The sequence below is a fragment of the Oncorhynchus mykiss genome, chromosome 3 (assembly GCF_013265735.2).
Source record: "Oncorhynchus mykiss isolate Arlee chromosome 3, USDA_OmykA_1.1, whole genome shotgun sequence".
Classification (NCBI taxonomy): domain Eukaryota; kingdom Metazoa; phylum Chordata; class Actinopteri; order Salmoniformes; family Salmonidae; genus Oncorhynchus; species Oncorhynchus mykiss.
The window spans coordinates 12,984,784-13,004,876 of NC_048567.1; the positions used below are offsets into that span (position 1 = coordinate 12,984,784).

Below are 20,093 nucleotides of genomic sequence, written 5' to 3' on the forward strand. Positions count from 1 at the left end.
GAATATCTGTTAAAAATGTTGTATCAAGACTGCCCAAATGTGCCTAATTGGTTTATTAATACATTTTCAAGTTCATAATTGTGCACTCTCCCCAAACAATAGCATGGCATTATTTCACTGTAATAGCTACTGTAAATTGGACAGTGCAGTTAGATTAAGAAGAATTTAAACGTTCTGTCCATATCATATATGTCTATGTCCTGGGAATTGTTTTTGTTTCTTACAACCTCATGCCAATCACATTAGCCTAGTTAGCTCAACAGTCCCGCTGGGGGGACAATGATCCCGTAGAGGTTTTTTAATAAGGTGGACTTCGTAGCGTTTATTGCATTGGTTATCAACTGCACAGCGCAAACAGAGAGGAAATCTGTGACTGGGATGTTTTTTTGTATTTCGCATGATATCGGTCCCCACTCCCCTTTTCCCGCAATGGAATGTGTTTTGTTTCAATACCCTATACACTAGGTGGCGGCAATACACTAATAGGTGTGGTCTGCAATAAAACCTTAAAAAATAAGAAGCAGTGAATACAATGGAATATTTTTTTGTTTCAATACCCTGTACAGAGGAAGTCTGCCATAAACCTTTAGAGAAAGAAGAGGAGCATTTTGTGTGGGAGGCTGCCATGTACAAAAACAACAAATATTAAGTAACATTTCACGCTGGCTAGTGTGCTAAGGCAAATTTATGAAGATGTGTCTGAAGCTGCGACAGATATATTTCATTAGTATTATGATTTAGCTAAACATCATTGAATAGATAGATGGCTGCGCTTTTGCATCTGGAAATAGCTTGCTCGCTAACTGGCTAGCAGCAATCCAGTAAGCGCGAGCCCCTGCGGAGGGTGGTCTGGGATTCAGGACGGCGGGGACTGGAGTCCAGTGCTGGAGTCCGACGACCCTCTTTGGTAGCCACTGCTGGCTAACGTTAGCTATCTCACAATCAGTTTTGCGTTGTGTCGCTCATAACTCACTGACAATGTAGAATATCATAGGGACGGAGACACGGGATCTGGTGAGTATTACGAATGCATGGGAAGGCTAAGCTAACGGTCCTCTGCTAGTGTGGTATTTATTTAACTAGGTAACGTTATCTCTTTCAAGATAGCTACCGTTAGCGTAGCGGAATTTGCTGTTAACGTTCAATACTCGCTTGCTAGCTGGTTATAACTAACTATATACTAGCAACATACAACTTTTGTATTTAGCTATTCTGTTTACGTTAGCCAACTAATGATATTACGTTAGCTAGCCTTAGCAATAACCGTTAACGTTAGCTAGCTAGTTATGGTTTGTCTGCGGAAAGTTAGCATTGTTTTGATACTGGCTAGCTACTAGTAACGTTGGCTAGCTACTAGTAACGTTAGCTAACTACTCGCTCACGGTTTCCTGGCATTTAGCTATAAGTTATATACGTTTATTTTTCTTTAAAATTATTTGCTAAACGTGGTTCAATTGAGATGTTTGCTAATCAGTAAACCAGAAACCGAGCAGCACCCATAGACAGAACAACTGCGATGATGATTAGCTATGAATATCTATATTGAAAACGTCTTAATGTTTTGAGAAGTGTAACTAGAAACTATTTGTACATGTCTGAAATTCAAATGAATGAGATTCTATCATATTGACAGAAGCTGAATCTTCTACAATGTGCGGGGGGCACGTTGTCAGTTTACATCACCTATGGCTCTGACTGTTGTGACTTTACAAAATGTGAATCATTAATTTATCTTTCTTAGAGACAGAAATAATTGGAACAGTAATAACACTAAGCTCATATGAAAAGCACAATCCTTAAGTTGTCACTCTGCCATCGACATAAATGAAATAATATGTTCTCTGCCTGCCAGCACAGATTTTTTTACCCTGTTTGGTTACTTATGAATGTTACTGTAATATGTATGTATTTAGTTTGATTGGAAGTTATTGCCTAATGCCTATCTTGTGGAGTTTTAGATTTTTGACTCTGTAAATATGGTGCTGTAACCAGAATGCAGCACTGATGTGACATATAGGATGAAATATGCTCTAGTTTTGCCTATATTGAAATGCAACTTCTTTGTAAAATATTTTTTTGCATATCCATCTCACTGAAGTTGCATTGCTTGTTTGAACCATTTCTAGGTTCCCGGCTTGTGAGCGAGGTAATCGGACAACCCCATCTTCTTCACCTCCTCCATCTATTCCAGGTGGGGGAGAGGATGGCCTCCCTCCTCCATGTCCCCCTGCTGGGGTTGCTGCTGGTGGCTGTAGCCCCTGGGTGTTGGGCAGGAGACTGTAAGGGCCACAGACAGGTGCTCAGGGGCCCCCCAGGGTACGTCACAGACGGGCCAGGGAACTACTCTGTAAACGGGAACTGCGAGTGGCTCGTCAAAGGTGAGTGAGACAGTGGTAGGAAAACTGAGTGCTGTGAGGACAGTGTGTGTTGATAGATTAGTTGTCTTAGTTGATTGTCAGTTTTATGTGAATACATGGGTCTCAAGATATGCCAAGGAAAATCCTGTGTCGAGCAAATTAAGTGTACTCTAAATTATATCAGACTGATGTTTCTTACCTGTATTCTCTCCAAGCCCCCAGCAGCAATTACCGTATCGTCCTGAACTTTACCTTCATGGAGACCGAATGCACGTATGATTACCTGTTCGTCTACGACGGAGACTCCTACCAGAACCCTCTACTGGCCAGTCTGAGTGGCAACACCCTGCCGCAGCCCATAGAAGCCAAGTCTGGCAAGGTAACCGCATCATTATCTATGGAAGGCGGAACTAGACATGTTCTGAGATGTCAGATATCAACCTCAGACTGCTGGGGATTTGGGTGGGGAAACTTCATACCGACATTAAATGGATGGATTTATTGACGGGTTTCCATGACCTCAATTTGATTTCAGCACAAATTTGACTTTTCTGACTCGATGGGCTGAATGGATTACAATATCATGGAAAAAATGTAATCCAGTTGTCCATTGCCCCCTTCACATCCTTTCTCTCCTCCCTCCAGATGCTGCTCCACCTCTTCAGTGATGCCAACTACAACCTCCTGGGCTTCAATGCCACCTACTCGTTCTCTGTGTGCCCTGGGGCCTGCAGAGGTCACGGGCGCTGTGACACGGCCTCGTCCCTGTGCCAGTGCCATCTAGGCTGGGGAGGAGCCGACTGCAGCACCCCTCTATGTCCCCAGGCCTGCATCCTGCATGGCACCTGTGACAAGGTAAGAAGGGGAAGGGAGACTTTATTATCCACATTGGAAACGGCAGTCTTTAGACAACATACAGACAACTTATTGGTTTATTACAGTGCAATAAAACAAAGGTTGGATGAGTTAGTCGTGGATTGAAAGTGGACAGCCAACTGAGATGCTGGAGACCGCTAGCTGAGGGAACCTATGTACAAGACTGCCTAAGAAGTTAATTATTAAGCAGGGTATACGTTTGAGTTCAATCACATAAGGGGAAACCAGTGCAGCAACATAAATAAGGGTTGAATTACCCTCCTTTCCTTTACATGTTGTAATATCGTTGATTGCTGATTTTTCTCAAATTTTCTCCTTCTCTCTCTTTCTCCTTTCTCTTCCTCTCAGAGAGGAGAGCATTGTCTCTGCAGCTCAGACTTCCTGGGCCAGAGCTGTCAGCTGGGTCTCCGTGATGACAGTGGAGCAGGGCAGTGGTGGCAGGTGAGTGGGGCCGACCCCTACATGCCCCCCCGGACCGGTTCTGCTGGGGTCTACCTGTCCTCCACTGGAGCCATGTACCTGTTTGGAGGTGAGATGGAACACTGAACAACTGTTTGTTTATTTTTTTATATAGTGGTGGATCCCATTTTACATAAAACAAGTATTATACATGCCCATGGTATACCAATAATGTATACCATTCTAATTCAGGTGTTGTTAGTTAGGGTTGTTAGTTAGCAGGGTGTTGCAAGTCAGAATGTTAGGATTGTTTTGTTTTCACTTTATTTGCTGATTCATTGTCTAACTAGACCCGATATCGACCCAGTCAGGAGTATTGGTGGGCTTGGTTAACATTATCCCAGTTTAGATGAGTCGAGCACATGGCTTCACAGAAGACCTTGGCATTATTGCTGTTCGACAACTGGCTCTGCATAGTAATCATTGTGGCTTTCAATGTATGTCATGATGTAATTGGTAAACTGGTTCTGTATGGTTGGGGCTGTTTGATATTTCAGGGTTTGACTTGAACCAAGCTTTGGGGGACCTGGTTAAATACAACTTCAGCTTGAACCAATGGGAGAACAGATCTTATGGACACTCCCCAGTAAGTGCATGCCAGAAATGTCATCTTAATAAAATATGTCAAAGACTGTTCTCTTTAGTTATTCTTTCCTGTGTTTATCTTATACTTTGATATTTTATTCAAGATCCCAGCAAAAATCAGCTTTTCATTTATCTGACTTTCATGAAACTACATGTCCAGCACTTATTTAGCCTCACAATAAAGTGTTTTACCATTTTCTTTTCAAGACAACCAGGGCTACAAGTAGAACACAAAACAATTTGACATAAACAGTTACTTTCATGTGTTTTACTGACAAATGTCCATAAACAAATAAGGGCAGCCAAAGCAAAAACCTGAAATGAATTTATATGAATGCTGTAAGTACAGAAATTGTCAGTGACAACTGTTTGGAGTTTGTGACAGCAACTACAGTATGTGAACTTATTACAGTATTATAGACACTATGTCCTGGGATTCACTATGATCTTCTATGTTGAATAACCCCTTCTGTTTTAACAACTCTCTTGTAGCTTGTGAGCTTAATAGAGCAAAACATGTTACATGTGCTTGTTCATGTGACTCTCACCTTTTAATAATTTGTAGCCCAAACCATTCGGACTCTACAGGGGTTTTTGTATAAAAGACCCGGCCCCAGGCCCCTTCGGGTTACACCTTGTCTCACAAATACCACTCTAGCTTCGCCCCCATTAATCACACAGACTAAAAGGGGTTAGTTCAAAATGCATCGTCGATGCAGTGGGACTCATTGGACTAAACCAATGCTCCTAAAAATCTCTCTTTCCCTCCCTCTCCTGTTAACCCATTTCTACAACACTCCCTATCTTACTGCTTCACTTTCACCCCCTCCCCTTTCTCTTTTTTCTTGTTCCCACTTCCGCTCATCCTTCCCTTCCTCCTGCCCACCCTATCCCAACTGCCATCTCACTTCTCATCACCCCCCTCTTCCTCTCTCCCTCCTTTCTTTCCCCCCTCCCTCTGTCAGGCGGCTCGTCACTCCCACACAGCAGTAGAGTGGAAGGGGAACATGGTTATCTTCGGAGGAGAGCTCGCGACCGGCGCTTTAGCCAGTGACGTCTGGATGTACCGCCCAATCCAGGATGACTGGCAGCAGCTCGGCCAATCCCATTCGCCCGGGGCACCGAGGGTGGCCAACCATGCAGCAGCTGTAGTGGACAACTATCTCTACATATTTGGAGGTAAATAACTTATTGAAATACAATGTCGTTAACTGAATTTGTAGAATAGTTTTCCTGCAAATATTACCTTACAGGTGTGTGTATATGCAAAACTTCTTGCAGAATATGTTTCTAAACACTTCTCCGTTAATGTGGATGCTACCATGATTACGGAAAATCCTGAATTAATCGTGAATAATGATAAGTGAGAAAGTTAGAGTAAATGCTAACCTCCCCTGTTATTGTAATGGTAAGATGTTAGCATGTCTTGGGGGTATGATATTTGCGTCTAACTTTCTCTTTTACGCTGTACTGTTAGATTTCAGATTCCAAAAAGCAAGTCGTGCAGGCTCTAGTTTTGTCTTCTCTTGATTATTGTCCAGTCAAGTGCTGCAAAGAAAGACCTAGTTAAACTGCAGCTGGCCCAGAACAGAGTGCCACGTCTTGCTCTTCATTGTAATCAGAGAGATAATATACAGTGCATTCGGAAAGTATTCAGACCCCTTGACTTTTTCCACATTTTGTTATGTTACAGCCTTATTGTAAAATTGATTAAATAAATAATGTTCCTCATCAATCTACACACCCCGTAATGACAAAGTGAAAACAGGTTTTGAGAATTTTTTGCTAATATATTAAAAACAGAAATACCTGCTTGACATAAGTATTCAGACCTTTTGCTATTAGACTCTAAATTGAGCTCAGCTGCATCCTGTTTTCATTGATCATCCTTGAGATGTTTCTACAACTTTATTGGAGACCACCTGTGGTACATTCAATTGATTGGACATGATTCGGGCTCCCGAGTGGCGCGGCGGTCTAAGGCACTGCATCTCAGTACTAGAGGCGTCACTACACACACCATGGTTCGAATCCAGGCTGAAACACAACCGGCCGTATTTGGGAGTCCCATAGGGCGGCGCACAATTGGCCCAGCGTTGTCCAGGTTTGGCTCGTATAGGCCGTCATTGTAAATAAGCGTTTGTTTTAAAATGTCTTGCCTAGTTAAACTAAAAAACATGTATTTTCTGTCTATATAAGGTCCCACATTTGACAGTCCATGTCAGATTAAAAACCAAGCCATGAGGTCGAAGGAATTGTCCGTAGAGCTCCAAGACAGGATTGTGCCGAGGCACAGATCTGGGGAAGGGTACCAAAAAATGTAAACAGCATTGAAGATACCCAAGAACACAGTGGCCTCCATCATTCTTAAATGGAAGAAGTTGGGCATCACCAAGACTCTTCCTAGAGCTGGCCAACCTGAGCAATCGGGGGAGAAGTGCCTTGGTCAGGGAAGTGACCCAATGGTCACTCTGACAGAGCTCCCGAGTTCCTCTGTGGAGAAAATACATTCCTCAGTAAAAGGCACATGACAGCCCGCTTGGAGTTTGCCTAGGCACCTAAAGACTCTCAGACCATGAGAAACAAGATTCTCTGGCCTGAATGCCAAGTGTCACGTCTGGAAGAAACCTGGCACCATCCCAATGGTGAAGCATGGTGGTGGCAGCATCATTCTGTGGGGATGTTTTTCAGTGGCAGTGACTGGGAGAATAGTCAGGATTGAGGGAAAGATGAACAGAGCAAAGTACAAAGAGATCCTTGATGAAAACCTGCTCCAGAGCGCTCAGGACCTCAGACTGGGGCAAAGGTTCACCTTCCAGCAGGACAACGACCCTAAGCACGCAGCCAAGATAACACAGGAGTGGCTTCGGAACAAGTCTCTGAATGTCCTTGAGTGGCCCAGCCAGAGCCTGGACTTGAACCCAATCAAAAATCTCTGGACAGACCTGAAAATAGCTGTGCAGTGACGCTCCCCATTCAACCTGACAGAGCGTGAGAGGATCTGCAGAGAAGAATGGGAGAAACTCCCCAAATACAGGTGTGGCAAGCTTGTAGCGTCATACCCAAGAAGACTCAAGGCTGTAATCGCTGCGAAAGGTGTTTCAACAAAGTACTGAGGAAAGGGTCTGAATACTTATGTAAATGTAATATTTCAGATTTTTTTTTTTTTATACATTTGCAAACCTTTGTAAAAACCTGTTTTGGCTTTTTCATTATGGGGTATTGTGTGTAGATTGATGAGGGGGCAAAAACTATTTAATCCGCTTTAGAATAGGGGGGTCTGAATACTTTCCGCACTGTATGTCGTGTTTTGTGTTGACGCCCGGAAGAGTAGATCCTGCTTTTGCAACAGCTAATGGGGATCTAAATAAAACACCACATTATTTGCGATTCATTCAGGACTATGAGTAATCATGGTAGCATCCACGTTCATGCAGAAGTTTTAAGAAACATTATATTCTTATTTACAATCAAGTTAACTCCAAAATGACACTACATTATTTACCATTAATTTAATTTGGACGCACAATCTGAAACACAACCGAAACAAACAGCAAATGCATCCAACAAGTTTATAAAGCCACAACTCGATCTAATCAATGTGTACTAGGAATATTGGACCATATACTAAACTTTTGACGTCTTTAATACACACATAATGGAATTATGTACAAAAAGTGCTGTTCTATCTAAACAGTTCACCCAATATGGATTAAAATACCCTCATTAAAGCTGGCAGTCTGTAGTTTAACCTCGTAGCCCATTGTATCATTTGAAATCCAAAGTGCTGGAGTACTGCACCCAAACAAAAACAAATGTGTCACTGTCTCAATACTTCACTCTATCCTAAGATTGTGCCTATCCGCTCTGAATACGTGCTCTTGTAATCTTTCTCTCCTCCTCTCCCCCCTGCAGGTCGTACGGAAGAGGATATGTTCTCGTCATCTCTATATCGGTTTGGTCTGCGGGGGTCTGGGGTGTGGGAAGCGGTGCAGCCCACTGGGGGGAAGCCCCCTGCGACAGCAGGCCACTCCATGGTGTTCCACCCCCCGTCCCGGGCCCTGCTGGTCTACGGGGGCCACAGGCCTACCACTGCCAGGTACAGTTGGAGGAGGGGATTGTGGGGCTGATGGTGATGTGTGTTTATTATCAAAGTTGAAGTACACACTGAGGGTACACTGTGTCGTGTGTGTTTGATGCTATTTGGTAATGCAAGAACAGGTTCTCGCTAGGTTCTTGGCTTCTCCAAGTGTCAGTGTCCGTGGGATTCCCAATAGTGTTGGTATCTATTTGTGTCTCAGCAGGTGTCTGTGTTAACGTTGGACTGTTTCTATTGTATCAAATAATCTGCCTCCTTCCTGCCTCTCTCTCCCCCTCAGGTTCAGTGTACGTGTGAACTCCACAGATGTATTCCACGTGGACCGGAGGTTCTGGACCTCTTTCCGTTCCCGTTTCCCAGCCACAGGCCCCAGGGAGAGAGCCTTCCACTCAGCCACCGTCATCGGAAACTACATGGTGGTCTATGGTGAGGGGGAAGTATGGTAGAGATGGAGATGGTGATCACAGAGAATATAGGATAGGGATGGAGACCTCTTGAATGGATTCATACAATTGTTTGCTGTCCAGCCCCTTTTCCCTCTAATATTGCTCTTATTCTCCCTATTCTCTTTCTTACTCACTCACTCACTCACTTGCTCACTCTCTCTCAGGGGGAAATGTGCACATCCACTACCAGGAGGAGAAGTGTTATGATGAGGAAATCTTCTTCTACCACCTGGGGTGTCACCAGTGGGTGTCAGCTGGGTCGAGCCTCCAACACAGTGAGTCCCTACACACACACACACACACATTCTCACTCGCTCATACACAGACATATTCATGTTGCTTTATGTTGAATCATCTCTCTCTCTTTTCGTACAGGAGGAGAGGCTGTGAGAGGGCGGTACTCCCATGTAGCTGCTGTGATGGAGGGCAGGGTGCTGCTGGTTGCCGGGGGTTACAGTGGTATTGCCCGTGGAGACCTGGTGGCGTACAAAGTTCCACTGTTCGTGAGCAGCGACCCAGGAGACCGGGTGAGTCAAGAAGTAAGGAAGGGGGAGGGATGGAGAGTTTATTAAGGAATATTATTGCATGGTGGACAGGGGCATAGGGAATGGGGGAGAGGAGGATGGTTGAAACTGCAATTCTCTCATCTCCTGAAGCATAATGTTTTTCAGTGATAATGTTTTTTGGGGATTGAACGCAGGACTTGTTAACATTGTATTTCTTGTGCACAATTTTGTGGTAGTTCACAGTATAGTGTGGTGCAGGGCTCTCCAACCCTGTTCCTGGAGAGATACCCTCCTGTAGGTTTTCACACCAACTCCAGTTGTAACTAACCTGATTCATCTTATCAACCAGCAAATTATTAGTATTAGGGTTGGAGCGAAAACCTACAGGACAGTAGCTCTCCAGGAACATGGTTGGAGAACTCTGCTGTGGTGTGTGTATCTTTGTTTGAATGTCCGTTTCTGTGTGTGTCAGGACGCTGTGTGTGCCGAGGCACCAGACGAGAGCATGTGTCTGAAGAACCCAGAATGCAGCTGGTGTGAGGGCCGCTGTCGGGAGTACCAACCCACCAACCCGGTAACACACGTATCCAACACCCTGCTTTTTCCATCCCTTTTTCTCGATCTTCAACCCAAACCTCATCCATCTGTCCTCCCCAGTCACCTTCTAAGAATCTAACTTGACCATGGATAAAAACAATGTTCAACTGTCTCTCTCCAGTGTGGCAGCACAGGGTGCCTGGGCCTGGCCCGCTTTCTGTCTGACTGCCAGTCCTGCCTGGTGTTCAGTGGGGCTCCAGGTTCCCTGCCCCGTGCCCCCGGTGACTTCGGCTGGTGTGTCCAGAACGAGTCCTGCCTACCTGTGTCAGGTGAGATGCACAGAGGGAGGAGGGGAAATACAAATATCAAAAGCTAAAATGCATTTGTGAAAAAAGACACGAGAGACCATGAATTGGGGCTCCCCACTAGATATCTACTGCAGCCCTCATCCTCCACATACAACACCCATCTGCCAGTCACATTCTGTTAAAGGTCCCCAAAGCACACACATCTCCTCTTTTCAGTTCGCTGCGCTAATCTCCATCTCGTCATTCAAAGAATCAATCATGGACGTTCTTACTTACAGTTGTGGCTGCTTCGTGTGATGTATTGCTGTCTCTACCTTCTTGCCCAATAATGTTTGTACCATGTTTTGTGCTGCTGCCATGTTGTCATGTTGTGTTGCTACCATGCTGTGTTTTTATGTGTTGCTGCCATGTTGTCATTTTAGGTCTCTCTTTATGTAGTGTTGTGGTGTCTCTTGTTGTGTGTGTTTTGTCCTATATTTGTTATTTATTTTTAATCCTAGCCCCCTGTCCCCGCAGGAGGCAATTTGCCTTCTGGTAGGCCGTCATTGTAAATAAGAATTTGTTCTTAACTGACTTGCCTAGTTAAATAAAAATGAAAAGTATTGTAAGATTAAGGTCTGGTACTGTGTGTGTTGTTTAATGAGCTCTCCCTCTCGGTATTGCAGATCAAAGTGCTTGCCGTGTGGACCAGATCTCAGGGGCGTACGGCTGGTGGGGGGAGCGTACCCGTTTCCTCACCTCACTCCTTTCCTGTCGCACTGACAACTATGTCCCGGGACTGCACCTGCTCACCTTCCAGCACCCCCGCAATGACTCCCAGCCTGACAAGGTACAGAGGCCACGCCAAGTAAGGTTGTCACGTTGCCAACATCGCAATACTACTATAACTGATTTTCCATGGCAAAAAGGAAAACACAAAGCAGACATAACTCTTTGGTCTTTTAAAAAACCTACTGTATGTAGATTGTATGTTATAGCTTGGAAAATAAACTGAATTCTGGGTGACATCAGACTGCTGGTTTCCAACATTAGGACTGTTTCCTCAGAACATTTACTCCACTCCATGTTTTGTGTCATGCCACAATACCTCTGAGTATCAGTATACTGGTACTACTCGTGACAACCCTACCGCCAAGTATTATGGTCCTGTGTGTCTCGTGGGTTCAATTCCCTCACAAACACAACCAGTCAGGATGTTTTCATCTGATTTGTCAAACCATCACTTCAAAGGGCTCCTTTTACTAGGTTATCCAGGCACATTCATCCACTCTCAACATAGTTCCAGCCTCCAAGCAGTGGTGAATGGAAAGCGACATCTTTTACACAGAACACCAAAAAGTGTAATGACATTTGGCGATTATCATTAGGCAATCATTTATGCGTCCACTGCTGTCCTCGCGTCCTGGTGTCGGCCACTTAACTCTGGCTTGTCAAAATGTCAGTGTTCTTGTCGAACCACATCACATTTTGGAGTGTAGGCTAATACCACCCATTTATTTTCAAGTCCATTCGCAAATGTTTCATGCCTCTGACATGCGGTAATGAAAAATAATGGAGTAGTAGCCTACAGTTTTCTTGACATTTTGTTTGAATTATTATGATAGGCCCGTGTTTTACCGGTATGGCGTACCCCCACTTTCTTTTGCAAGGACACTGTACCACCTTACCTCTACTTCTAGCTATACTGTGTCTCTAAAGCTCTAAAGCCTCCTCTAAAGCTCCTCTAAATACTTACCCTCCTCCCACCCTGCTTCCCAAACTCTTATCTGACTGAATGTAATGCTGCTGACTTCTAACATGTTGTACCTTGCTGTCTGTTGTAACACCTCCATCCAATCCCTCTTGAACATCCACGCCTTCAGGTGTCCATCCTGCGCAGCACCTCCATCATCCTCAGCCCCACCACAGAGATGGACGTCACCCTGCAGTTCCGGGGCTTCATCCACCCTCTGTGGGGTGCCCCTCCACCTGCACCCCCTCCCACTGAGACAGTTTCCATGTGGGCCCGGATACAGAGGCTACACTTTGAGGCCCGCATGGCTGCTGGACCCAACTCCCTGCAACTGGTGAGAGGGAGAGAGTGAGGGAGCGGGAGGTGGGCGCTTACATTACACATTTTTTGAGAGATACGAGTAGATCCAGCCTGTAATTTGTTTTACTGAACTCTCTCACTCCCTCTTCCTCCTCCACTCAGAAGGAGGTGGTAGGTCGCTGGGCAGCTCACCAGGAGAAGGAGACGAAGCTGCTGTCCCGTCCTGACATGGGTCGTCTGTTTCCCAACCTGACCCGGGGGAACCGCTACCTGGTCCAGGCCGAGGGATACCTCAACAACTCAGGCTCTGGACAGACCAGTGAGATGGCCCTGACCTGGAACAGAACCGCTCTGCCCGGCGGAAGTGTGAGTACCAGCTGACAATTACACATTTTATAAACAAAAGGTTTTCACAGTAATACTGAGGCTCAATATCCTTAACATCAATATTGAAGATGTTTGTTTCTCCCACTGTCTCTCGATCTCTTTTTTTTGTTGATCTCCTTTCTCTCTGTAGGAGATTTCCTTCCTGTTCTTGGAGCCGTACCGTTCTGGCTCTTGCTCGGGGTACCAGTCTTGCTTGGCATGTCTGTCAGACCAGTCCTGTGGCTGGTGCCCATCTCTGGGCCGCTGTCTGTTCCGTGCACTGCCTGACCTGGAGCCCTGCCCGGAGGACCAGGGGGGAGGGGAACGCCACCTGCTACTGAACCCGCCACAATGCACCCTCTGTGAGGAGTACAGGGACTGCTCCGCCTGCACTCAGGTATTTAACATACAGAACACCTCACTGCCATTAGCTTCATAAAACATTTTATATTTTTTATACTCCCCTTATAGATCTTATAGACCTTTGACTTTTATGATCTTTGGCCGACAGGACCACTACTGTGAGTGGCAGATCAACTCCAGCAAGAAGGGTGACTACCAATGCAGCCGACGGGGGAAACTGGATGGATCCATTCGCGACCCAGGGGGGTGCCCTAAAGTCTGCAACCAGTGAGTACCCACTGTCAGGCTCATCGTAATATAATGTTGCTTGGGGCAATTACTTCTAGGTTATGTAACTCTCTCCACCTCTCTCTCTCTCTCTCCCCCTTCCCCACCTCTGTAAACAGGAGGAGGACGTGTGGAGAGTGTCTGTCTAACTCCAGTCAGTGTGCGTGGTGTGAGTCGGCCCAGGCCTGCTTCTACTTCGCTGCCTACCTCACCAAGTATCCCTACGGAGAGTGCAGGGACTGGTATGACAGGTAAACCATTAGAACCAATGAGCTGAACTCCTGTAGTCAGCAGTTTAAAATGGAGGTTTAATCTTATTTCTCTTTCCTATTTAGAATCTATTATGTACCAACAACGTTCAATAACCTTTTCTCTCTCCCTCTCCCTCCTTCCCCCAATCCTCCCTCCATCCCTCTCTCCCCCACTCCAGTGTTCACTCAGTGCCCCAGTGTAAGCAATGCTCAGCTCTGGTCACCTGTACAGACTGTCTGCAGACGTTTCAGTGCGGCTGGTGTGGAGACTACAACAACCCCACCATCGGCAGGTGTCTACGAGGAGACTGGGGAGGGATGGACGACCCCTCTGTGTATAACTGCAGTGTGGCTGTGGATGAAGTACGGGCTACCAGGTATGATGACCAGCAAACTACCACACTTCAAAATGCTTACTTACCCAGGTTTGACTTCAACTGAGGACAAGCCCACAAAACGGGCTGTGGTGATGGAAAAAATCATTATCTGAGCAGGTCCAGTGTAACTAATGCCTACGTACACTGGACCTGCCTGTGAAGTTACCATGTCAATACCAGACCACCTCTGCATTAGGATGTAATGCTGAACCTTGTTATTCCTCCTCCCCCTCTAGTCCTGAGCCCCAGACCTTGGCCCCCCCGCGGCCCATGGAGATGGAGATGGAGCTGGAGCACATGGAGGAGGGGGAGAGGGACCCAGTCTGGTCCTACCCCAGCTGTCCTGATGTGGAGGAATGCAGGCTGGGCCTCCACAGCTGCCACCCCTTCGCCACCTGTGTCAACACCCCCACCTCCTTTGAGTGCCACTGTGAGAGGGGCTACACCGGGGACGGCACCCTGCACTGCAACCAGACGTGAGCCTCTCTCTCTCACTCCCTGCCGCTCTTTCTTTTTCTCTCCCTCTCATCCTCCCTATCATGACAAGCCCTTTTCCCTTCCACTAGCTTTTATGTCTCGTTCTCTGAATAACTCTATTCTCCTAAAGCCGACCTCTCTCTTTCTGCTCCAGTTGTTATAATGAGTGTCGTGAGGGCCAGTGCAGCGGCAGCCCGCGGTTCGAGTGTGAGTGTTCCCTGGGCTGGACATCTGACCCAGCCACACTGGTGCTGAGCGGGGTGGAGTGTGACGTGGACTGTGGCTGTAACTTCCACAGCACCTGTATCACTGCCCCAGGCATCTGTGACCACTGCCAGGGTGAGACAGACATAAATATCAGCCCATTCTAAGCCTTCCAAAAAAGGAAAAATTACAGCAACACCCCAAGATGACCAGAAAAACAAAATATACAGTCGTGGCCAAACGTTTTGAGAATGTTAAGAGAATTATGTTCTCAATATTCATAAACTGAACTTCAATTAAACTACTCGGTCTGCTACCAAGAATTTGTAAGATTCTTGTTGAAATGAAACAGACAGAGGCCAGTCTACAATAGTCAGCAACGTTTATTTACGAGAGCTCTACCAATCATCATGTACATTGGTTTATATATCTCCCATTTCGTCATAAATGTCCCTCCTCTCAGACAATGACAATATAGTTTACAAGTCTTCTCCTACGCATACATCGCTTATCACATCCTGCTTGGAATCATGTTACACAATCTACTGCAAGTCCAAGGTTTCTCCCCTCCCTAGGTGGGGAGACTTCCTTCCCTGTTATTAGTTTCACAGTGGTCACAAGTTGTCTGCCACAGTTCCTTGCCTGCTAACAGTCCCTCTTTTCTTATGGACAAACATTCTTCATCATTATACAGAGACAGGGTAGAATTCTGTAAGACATAGTCCTATCATTACTTTAAATGTATACATCATTTAGTCATTATACATCAAATTCATAAGAGAATGACACAAATATTAATTTCCACAAAGTTTGCTGCTTCAGTGTCTTTAGATATTTTGATCAGATGTTACTATGAAATACTGAAGTATAATTACAAGCATTTCATAAGTATCAAAGGCTTTTATTGACAATTACATGAAGTTGATGCAAAGACTCAATATTTGCAGTGTTGACCCTTCTTTTTCAAGATCCCTGCAATCCACCCTGGCGTCCTGTCAATTAACTTCTGGGCCTCATCCTGACTGATGGCAGCCCATTCTTGCATAATCAGTGCTTGGAGTTTGTCAGAATTTGTGGGTTTTTGTTTGTCCTTCCACCCCTTGAGGATTGACCACAAGTTCTCAATGGGATTAAGGTCTGGGGAGTTTCCTGGCCATGGACCCAAAATATAAATGTTTTGTTCCCCGAGCCACTTAGTTATCACTTTTACCTTATGGCAAGGTGCTCCATCGTGCTGGAAAAGGCATTGTTCGTCGCCATAATGTTCCTGGATGGTTGGGAGAAGTTGCTCTCGGAGGATGTTTTGTTACCATTCTTTATTCATGGCTGTGTTCTTAGGCAAAATTGGAAGTGAGCCCACTCCCTTGGCTGAGAAGCAACCCCACACATGAATTGTCTCAGGATGCTTTACTGTTGGCATGACACAGGACTGTTGGTAGCGCTCACCTTGTCTTCTCCGGACAAGCTTTTTTTCCGGATGCCCCAAACGATAAGAAAGTGGATTCATCAGAGAAAATGACTTCACCCCAGCCCTCAGCAGTCCAATCCCTATACCTTTGCAGAATATCAGTCTGTCCCTGATGTTTTTCCTGAAGAGAAGTGGCTCCAAAAGTCTTCTGCCTGCTGCCGTTCCTGAGCAAGCTCTGTACTGGTGGTGCCTAGCTGAATCAACTTTAGGAGAAGGTCCTGGCGCTTGCTGGACTTTCTTGGGCGCCCTGAAGCCTTCGTCACAACAATTGAACCGCTCTCCTTGAAGTTCTTGATGATCTGATAAATGGTTGATTTAGGTGCAATCTTACTGGCAGCAATATCCTTGCCTGTGAAGTCCTTTTTGTGCAAAGCAATGATGACTGCACGTGTTTCCTTGCAGGTAACCATGATTGGCAGAGGAAGAACAATGATTCCAAGCACCACCCTCCTTTTGAAGCTTCCAGTCTGTTATTCGAACTCAATCAGCATGACAGAGTGATCTCCAGCCTTGTCCTCATCAACACTCACACCTGTGTTAACGAGAGAATCACTGACATGATGTCAGCTGGTCCTTTTGTGGCAGGGCTGAAATGCACTGGAATTTTTTTGGGGGGGGATTCAGTTCATTTGCATGGCAAAGAGGGACTTTGCAGTTAATTGCAATTCCTCTGATCACTCTTCATAACATTCTGAGGTATATGCAAATTGCCATCATACAAACTGAGGGAGCATACTTTGACACATTTAAATTTTCACATTCTCAAAACTTTTGGCCACGACTGTAGTTTATTAATTTCAAAAGTTATAACTTTCTCTAATTAGTTAATGTGCTCTCCGTTCTCCCTTCTCCTCAGATTGGACAATGGGTCTCCAGTGTGAGCACTGTCGACCAGGGAGTTTTGGTTCTGCGCTGGCCGGGGGCGGGGGCTGTGTGCCCTGCCAGTGTAACGGCCATGGAGGCCCCCTCCTGGGCTACTGCCACAATCAGACAGGCCAATGCTACTGCACACACCACACCCAGGGACCACACTGTGAATCCTGCTTGCCTGGATATTACGGAGACCCCAGGTGAGTGGGATAGACAATGGACTCTGGATGGATGGATGTATTATCCCCAGTGAGGAAATTTGTTTTGCAGCATTACAAGGGGAAAATAATAGGCATTCTGTAACTGATCTGTTTTATAGAACAGTATGTGTACTGTGCATCAGCAACTAGTTGCTATGTGCTCTGTAATTAAGAACCTGCTTCACTATACATTTGAATGTTTGAATTGCTCTCACTTAATGCATATACATGCATATACATGCACTTAATGCATATACACGTATATACATGCTTATACAACTCTCTCTTCCTCAGGAATAATGGCACCTGTTTCCGTCAGTGTCAGGGGCGCTCTGTGATCCTGTCCCACCAGTCACCCCTCTCTGAACTCCCCATCTCGTCCTCCCTGGGGTGGCGAGGGGGCGTCGGGGGGAAGGGGGGACTCTCCCACTGTCTGTGGGTCCTGTCTGTCTCTGAGCACTTGGTCCCCTGTGAGCCGGGCGAGCTGTGCCCTCCTGTGGCTCTCACCCTGCACCCAGACTCCTACACACAATGCACTGTGAGTACTAACTACACACTAACTCCTACAACACAGACTGATGTTTATTGTGCTGTAGTGAACAGAGCTACCAGCATTCCCATGGCCTGAGATGTATTTTCTGTCTCTCACACACAGAGCTCCTACGTTTACGTGTTTGATGGCCTGCCTCGTTTCTTGAGCAACGGGGTGGTGCACTCGGACCACAACCTGATTGGCGCGTTCTGTGGGACGACCCGGACTCAGCCAATTACAGTGGAGGCCACTTCAGGTTAAAACTTCTAGTCATTTTTTAAAAAGTTTTAAAATAAAGTTTTTCTCCTACTTATTTTCTGACTGTAAATATCATGAGTAGTATTGAAAGATTCCCTCTCTGATCCCTCTGTTTTTCTCTCCCAGGTGTGATTTCTGTGTACTTTGAGGCCAACGTCTCGTCCGACCGCCCTCAGGGTTTCAACGCCTCCTTCTGGGTGCGGCGTTGTCGCCAGGTTTCTGAGGCGGGGGAGGATGGGTCACCCGTATGCCAGGGAGGGGCGCAGTGCAGCGAGGGGCTGTGCCAGTGTACTCAGGGGTATGGGGGACCGTACTGCGACAGGCCCCTCTGTCCCGAGGGCTGTGGGCTAGCAGAGGGCCGAGGCTCCTGTAACTTGGTGAGAGGGACTGAACACTAGCACTGTTACTGCAAGACAGTTTGAATGCTCATTGTTGTTTTGTTGGTGTTTTGATGTTTTCCTCTTTGTTTATCCTGTTCCTATATATTGCGGTCTCTTGTGTGTCTCTAATGTTAACCCTCTCTCTCTCTATGTGTACGTTTTAGTCTCTGGGAGTGTGTGTATGTGCAGACGGTTGGGGCAGCTCTGACTGCTCCACCCCTCTGGACTCCAGCAGCCTAGTTTGGGAAACCCTGCTGGACACACAGCTCACAGCGGTAAGAACCAGGACACACATATATAAAAACACTCCCACCACAGAGTGTCACAGTGTTAACTTCTTGGCGTACCCATCCTGTTAGCGGGATCATTTTCGTCAACATCCTCTGAATTGCATGGCGTCAAATTAAATTACTGAAAATATTTCATTTTCATGAAATCACAAGTGCAATATAGCAAAACACAGCTTAGCTTGTTGTTAATCCACCTGGCGTGTCAGATTTCAAAAAAGCTTTTCGGCGAAAGCTATCCAAGGACATCTCTCTCAGCAGACAAAACATTACAAACAGCTAGCACCAAAGTAGATTGGTCACGAAAGTCAGAAAAGCAATAAAATGAATCGCTTACCTTTGATCTTCGGGTGTTTGCACTCACGAGACTTCCAGTTACACAACATTTTTTATTTTTGTTCCATAAAGATTATTTTAAAATCCGAAATACCTCCATTTGGTTGGCGTGTTATGTTCAGAAATCCACAGGCTCGAGCGGTCACGACGGGGCAGACGAAAATTCCAAATAGTATCCGTAAAGTTTGTAGAAACATGTCAAACGTTTTTTATAATCAATCCTCAGGTTGTTTTTACAATAAATAATCGATCATATTTCAACCGGACTGTAGCTTTTTCTATAAGAGTGAGAGAGAAAATGTCTGCTCCAAGCTGCTCACGCATGCAAAACTCTGCTGGCACCCAGCCATCCAATGACGCGAAGTGATCTTGTTCGCTCATTTTTCTGAATAAAAGCCTGAAACTATGTCTAAAGACTGTTCACACCATGTGTAAGCCATAGGAAAATGAATCTGGCTGATATCCATTTAAATGGAGGGAAGGCATGCAATGGATCAGAGAGGTTTCAGGAAAAACAGCACTTCCTGGGTGGAATTTCCTCAGGTTTTCGCCTGCAATATCAGTTCTGTTATACTCACAGACAATATTTTGACAGTTTTGGAAACTTTAGAGTGTTTTCTATCCTAATCTGACAATTATTTGCATATCCTAGATTCTGGGCCTGAGAAATAGGGTATGTTTTTCATCCAAACATCAAAATACTGCCCCCTACACTCAAGAGGTTAAACTTCCCCCTCCCTCCACAGAACCAGGCCCACAGGTTTCTCCACCGGATGGGCCATTCTCTAGTGTCTGGGCCCCAGGGGAACCTCTGGATGTATGGAGGCCTCTCTCTCTCAGAGGGCATCCTGGGAAACGTCTACAGGTGGGGGGGATGACTTTTTAATGGCTGTGTTTTTATTAGCGTTCATTTAAAGATGCCTTTTATGAAACAGCATTTTTTTTTTTTTGTAATTGTTTGAAATGACCAGTAACTCATATCAGTTAGTTTCTCTGTCTTTCTTCCCTCTCTGTGTTGATTGGTGGGTTCATGTCATTTCTCTGTGTTGATTGGTGGGTTCAGGTACTCTGTGTTGGAGCGGCGCTGGACTCAGATGCTGACCAGTTCAGTGGAGGAAGGCTCCACCCCCAGCCCCCGCTACCATCACGCCTCTGCCCTCCTGGCCAGTCATGAGCCTCTCTCTGACGCCCAGGGAGCCACTCACAACCTCATGCTGGTGGTGGGCGGTGTCACGCAGAAGGGCGTCGCCAT

The 20,093-nt window shown here is 45.8% G+C and overlaps 1 protein-coding gene across 2 annotated transcripts in view; it reads left to right on the forward strand.

The window, feature by feature from the left end:
- Positions 1–452: 452 nt before the first annotated feature.
- Positions 453–20,093, forward strand: part of LOC110509979 (multiple epidermal growth factor-like domains protein 8) — a 36,797-nt gene continuing 17,156 nt past the window's right edge. The window contains exons 1-29 of one of the 2 annotated variants that reach the window (XM_021591237.2): positions 453–1,014; positions 2,127–2,378; positions 2,573–2,736; positions 3,003–3,212; positions 3,582–3,762; positions 4,190–4,278; positions 5,243–5,456; positions 8,193–8,376; positions 8,657–8,802; positions 8,987–9,097; positions 9,198–9,361; positions 9,801–9,902; positions 10,047–10,194; positions 10,839–11,002; positions 12,036–12,239; positions 12,368–12,571; positions 12,723–12,968; positions 13,083–13,201; positions 13,321–13,452; positions 13,632–13,829; positions 14,066–14,305; positions 14,461–14,645; positions 16,835–17,048; positions 17,343–17,586; positions 17,704–17,836; positions 17,965–18,215; positions 18,383–18,493; positions 19,588–19,706; positions 19,905–20,093. The exon at positions 19,905–20,093 is cut by the window's right edge and continues 49 nt beyond it. In XM_021591237.2, coding sequence (XP_021446912.2) covers positions 2,204–2,378; positions 2,573–2,736; positions 3,003–3,212; positions 3,582–3,762; positions 4,190–4,278; positions 5,243–5,456; positions 8,193–8,376; positions 8,657–8,802; positions 8,987–9,097; positions 9,198–9,361; positions 9,801–9,902; positions 10,047–10,194; positions 10,839–11,002; positions 12,036–12,239; positions 12,368–12,571; positions 12,723–12,968; positions 13,083–13,201; positions 13,321–13,452; positions 13,632–13,829; positions 14,066–14,305; positions 14,461–14,645; positions 16,835–17,048; positions 17,343–17,586; positions 17,704–17,836; positions 17,965–18,215; positions 18,383–18,493; positions 19,588–19,706; positions 19,905–20,093 — 4,841 coding nt within the window. In that variant the 5' untranslated portion in view covers positions 453–1,014; positions 2,127–2,203. The remainder of the gene's footprint in view (positions 1,015–2,126; positions 2,379–2,572; positions 2,737–3,002; positions 3,213–3,581; positions 3,763–4,189; positions 4,279–5,242; positions 5,457–8,192; positions 8,377–8,656; positions 8,803–8,986; positions 9,098–9,197; positions 9,362–9,800; positions 9,903–10,046; positions 10,195–10,838; positions 11,003–12,035; positions 12,240–12,367; positions 12,572–12,722; positions 12,969–13,082; positions 13,202–13,320; positions 13,453–13,631; positions 13,830–14,065; positions 14,306–14,460; positions 14,646–16,834; positions 17,049–17,342; positions 17,587–17,703; positions 17,837–17,964; positions 18,216–18,382; positions 18,494–19,587; positions 19,707–19,904) is intronic. The other variant, XM_021591243.2, reaches the window with a different exon arrangement.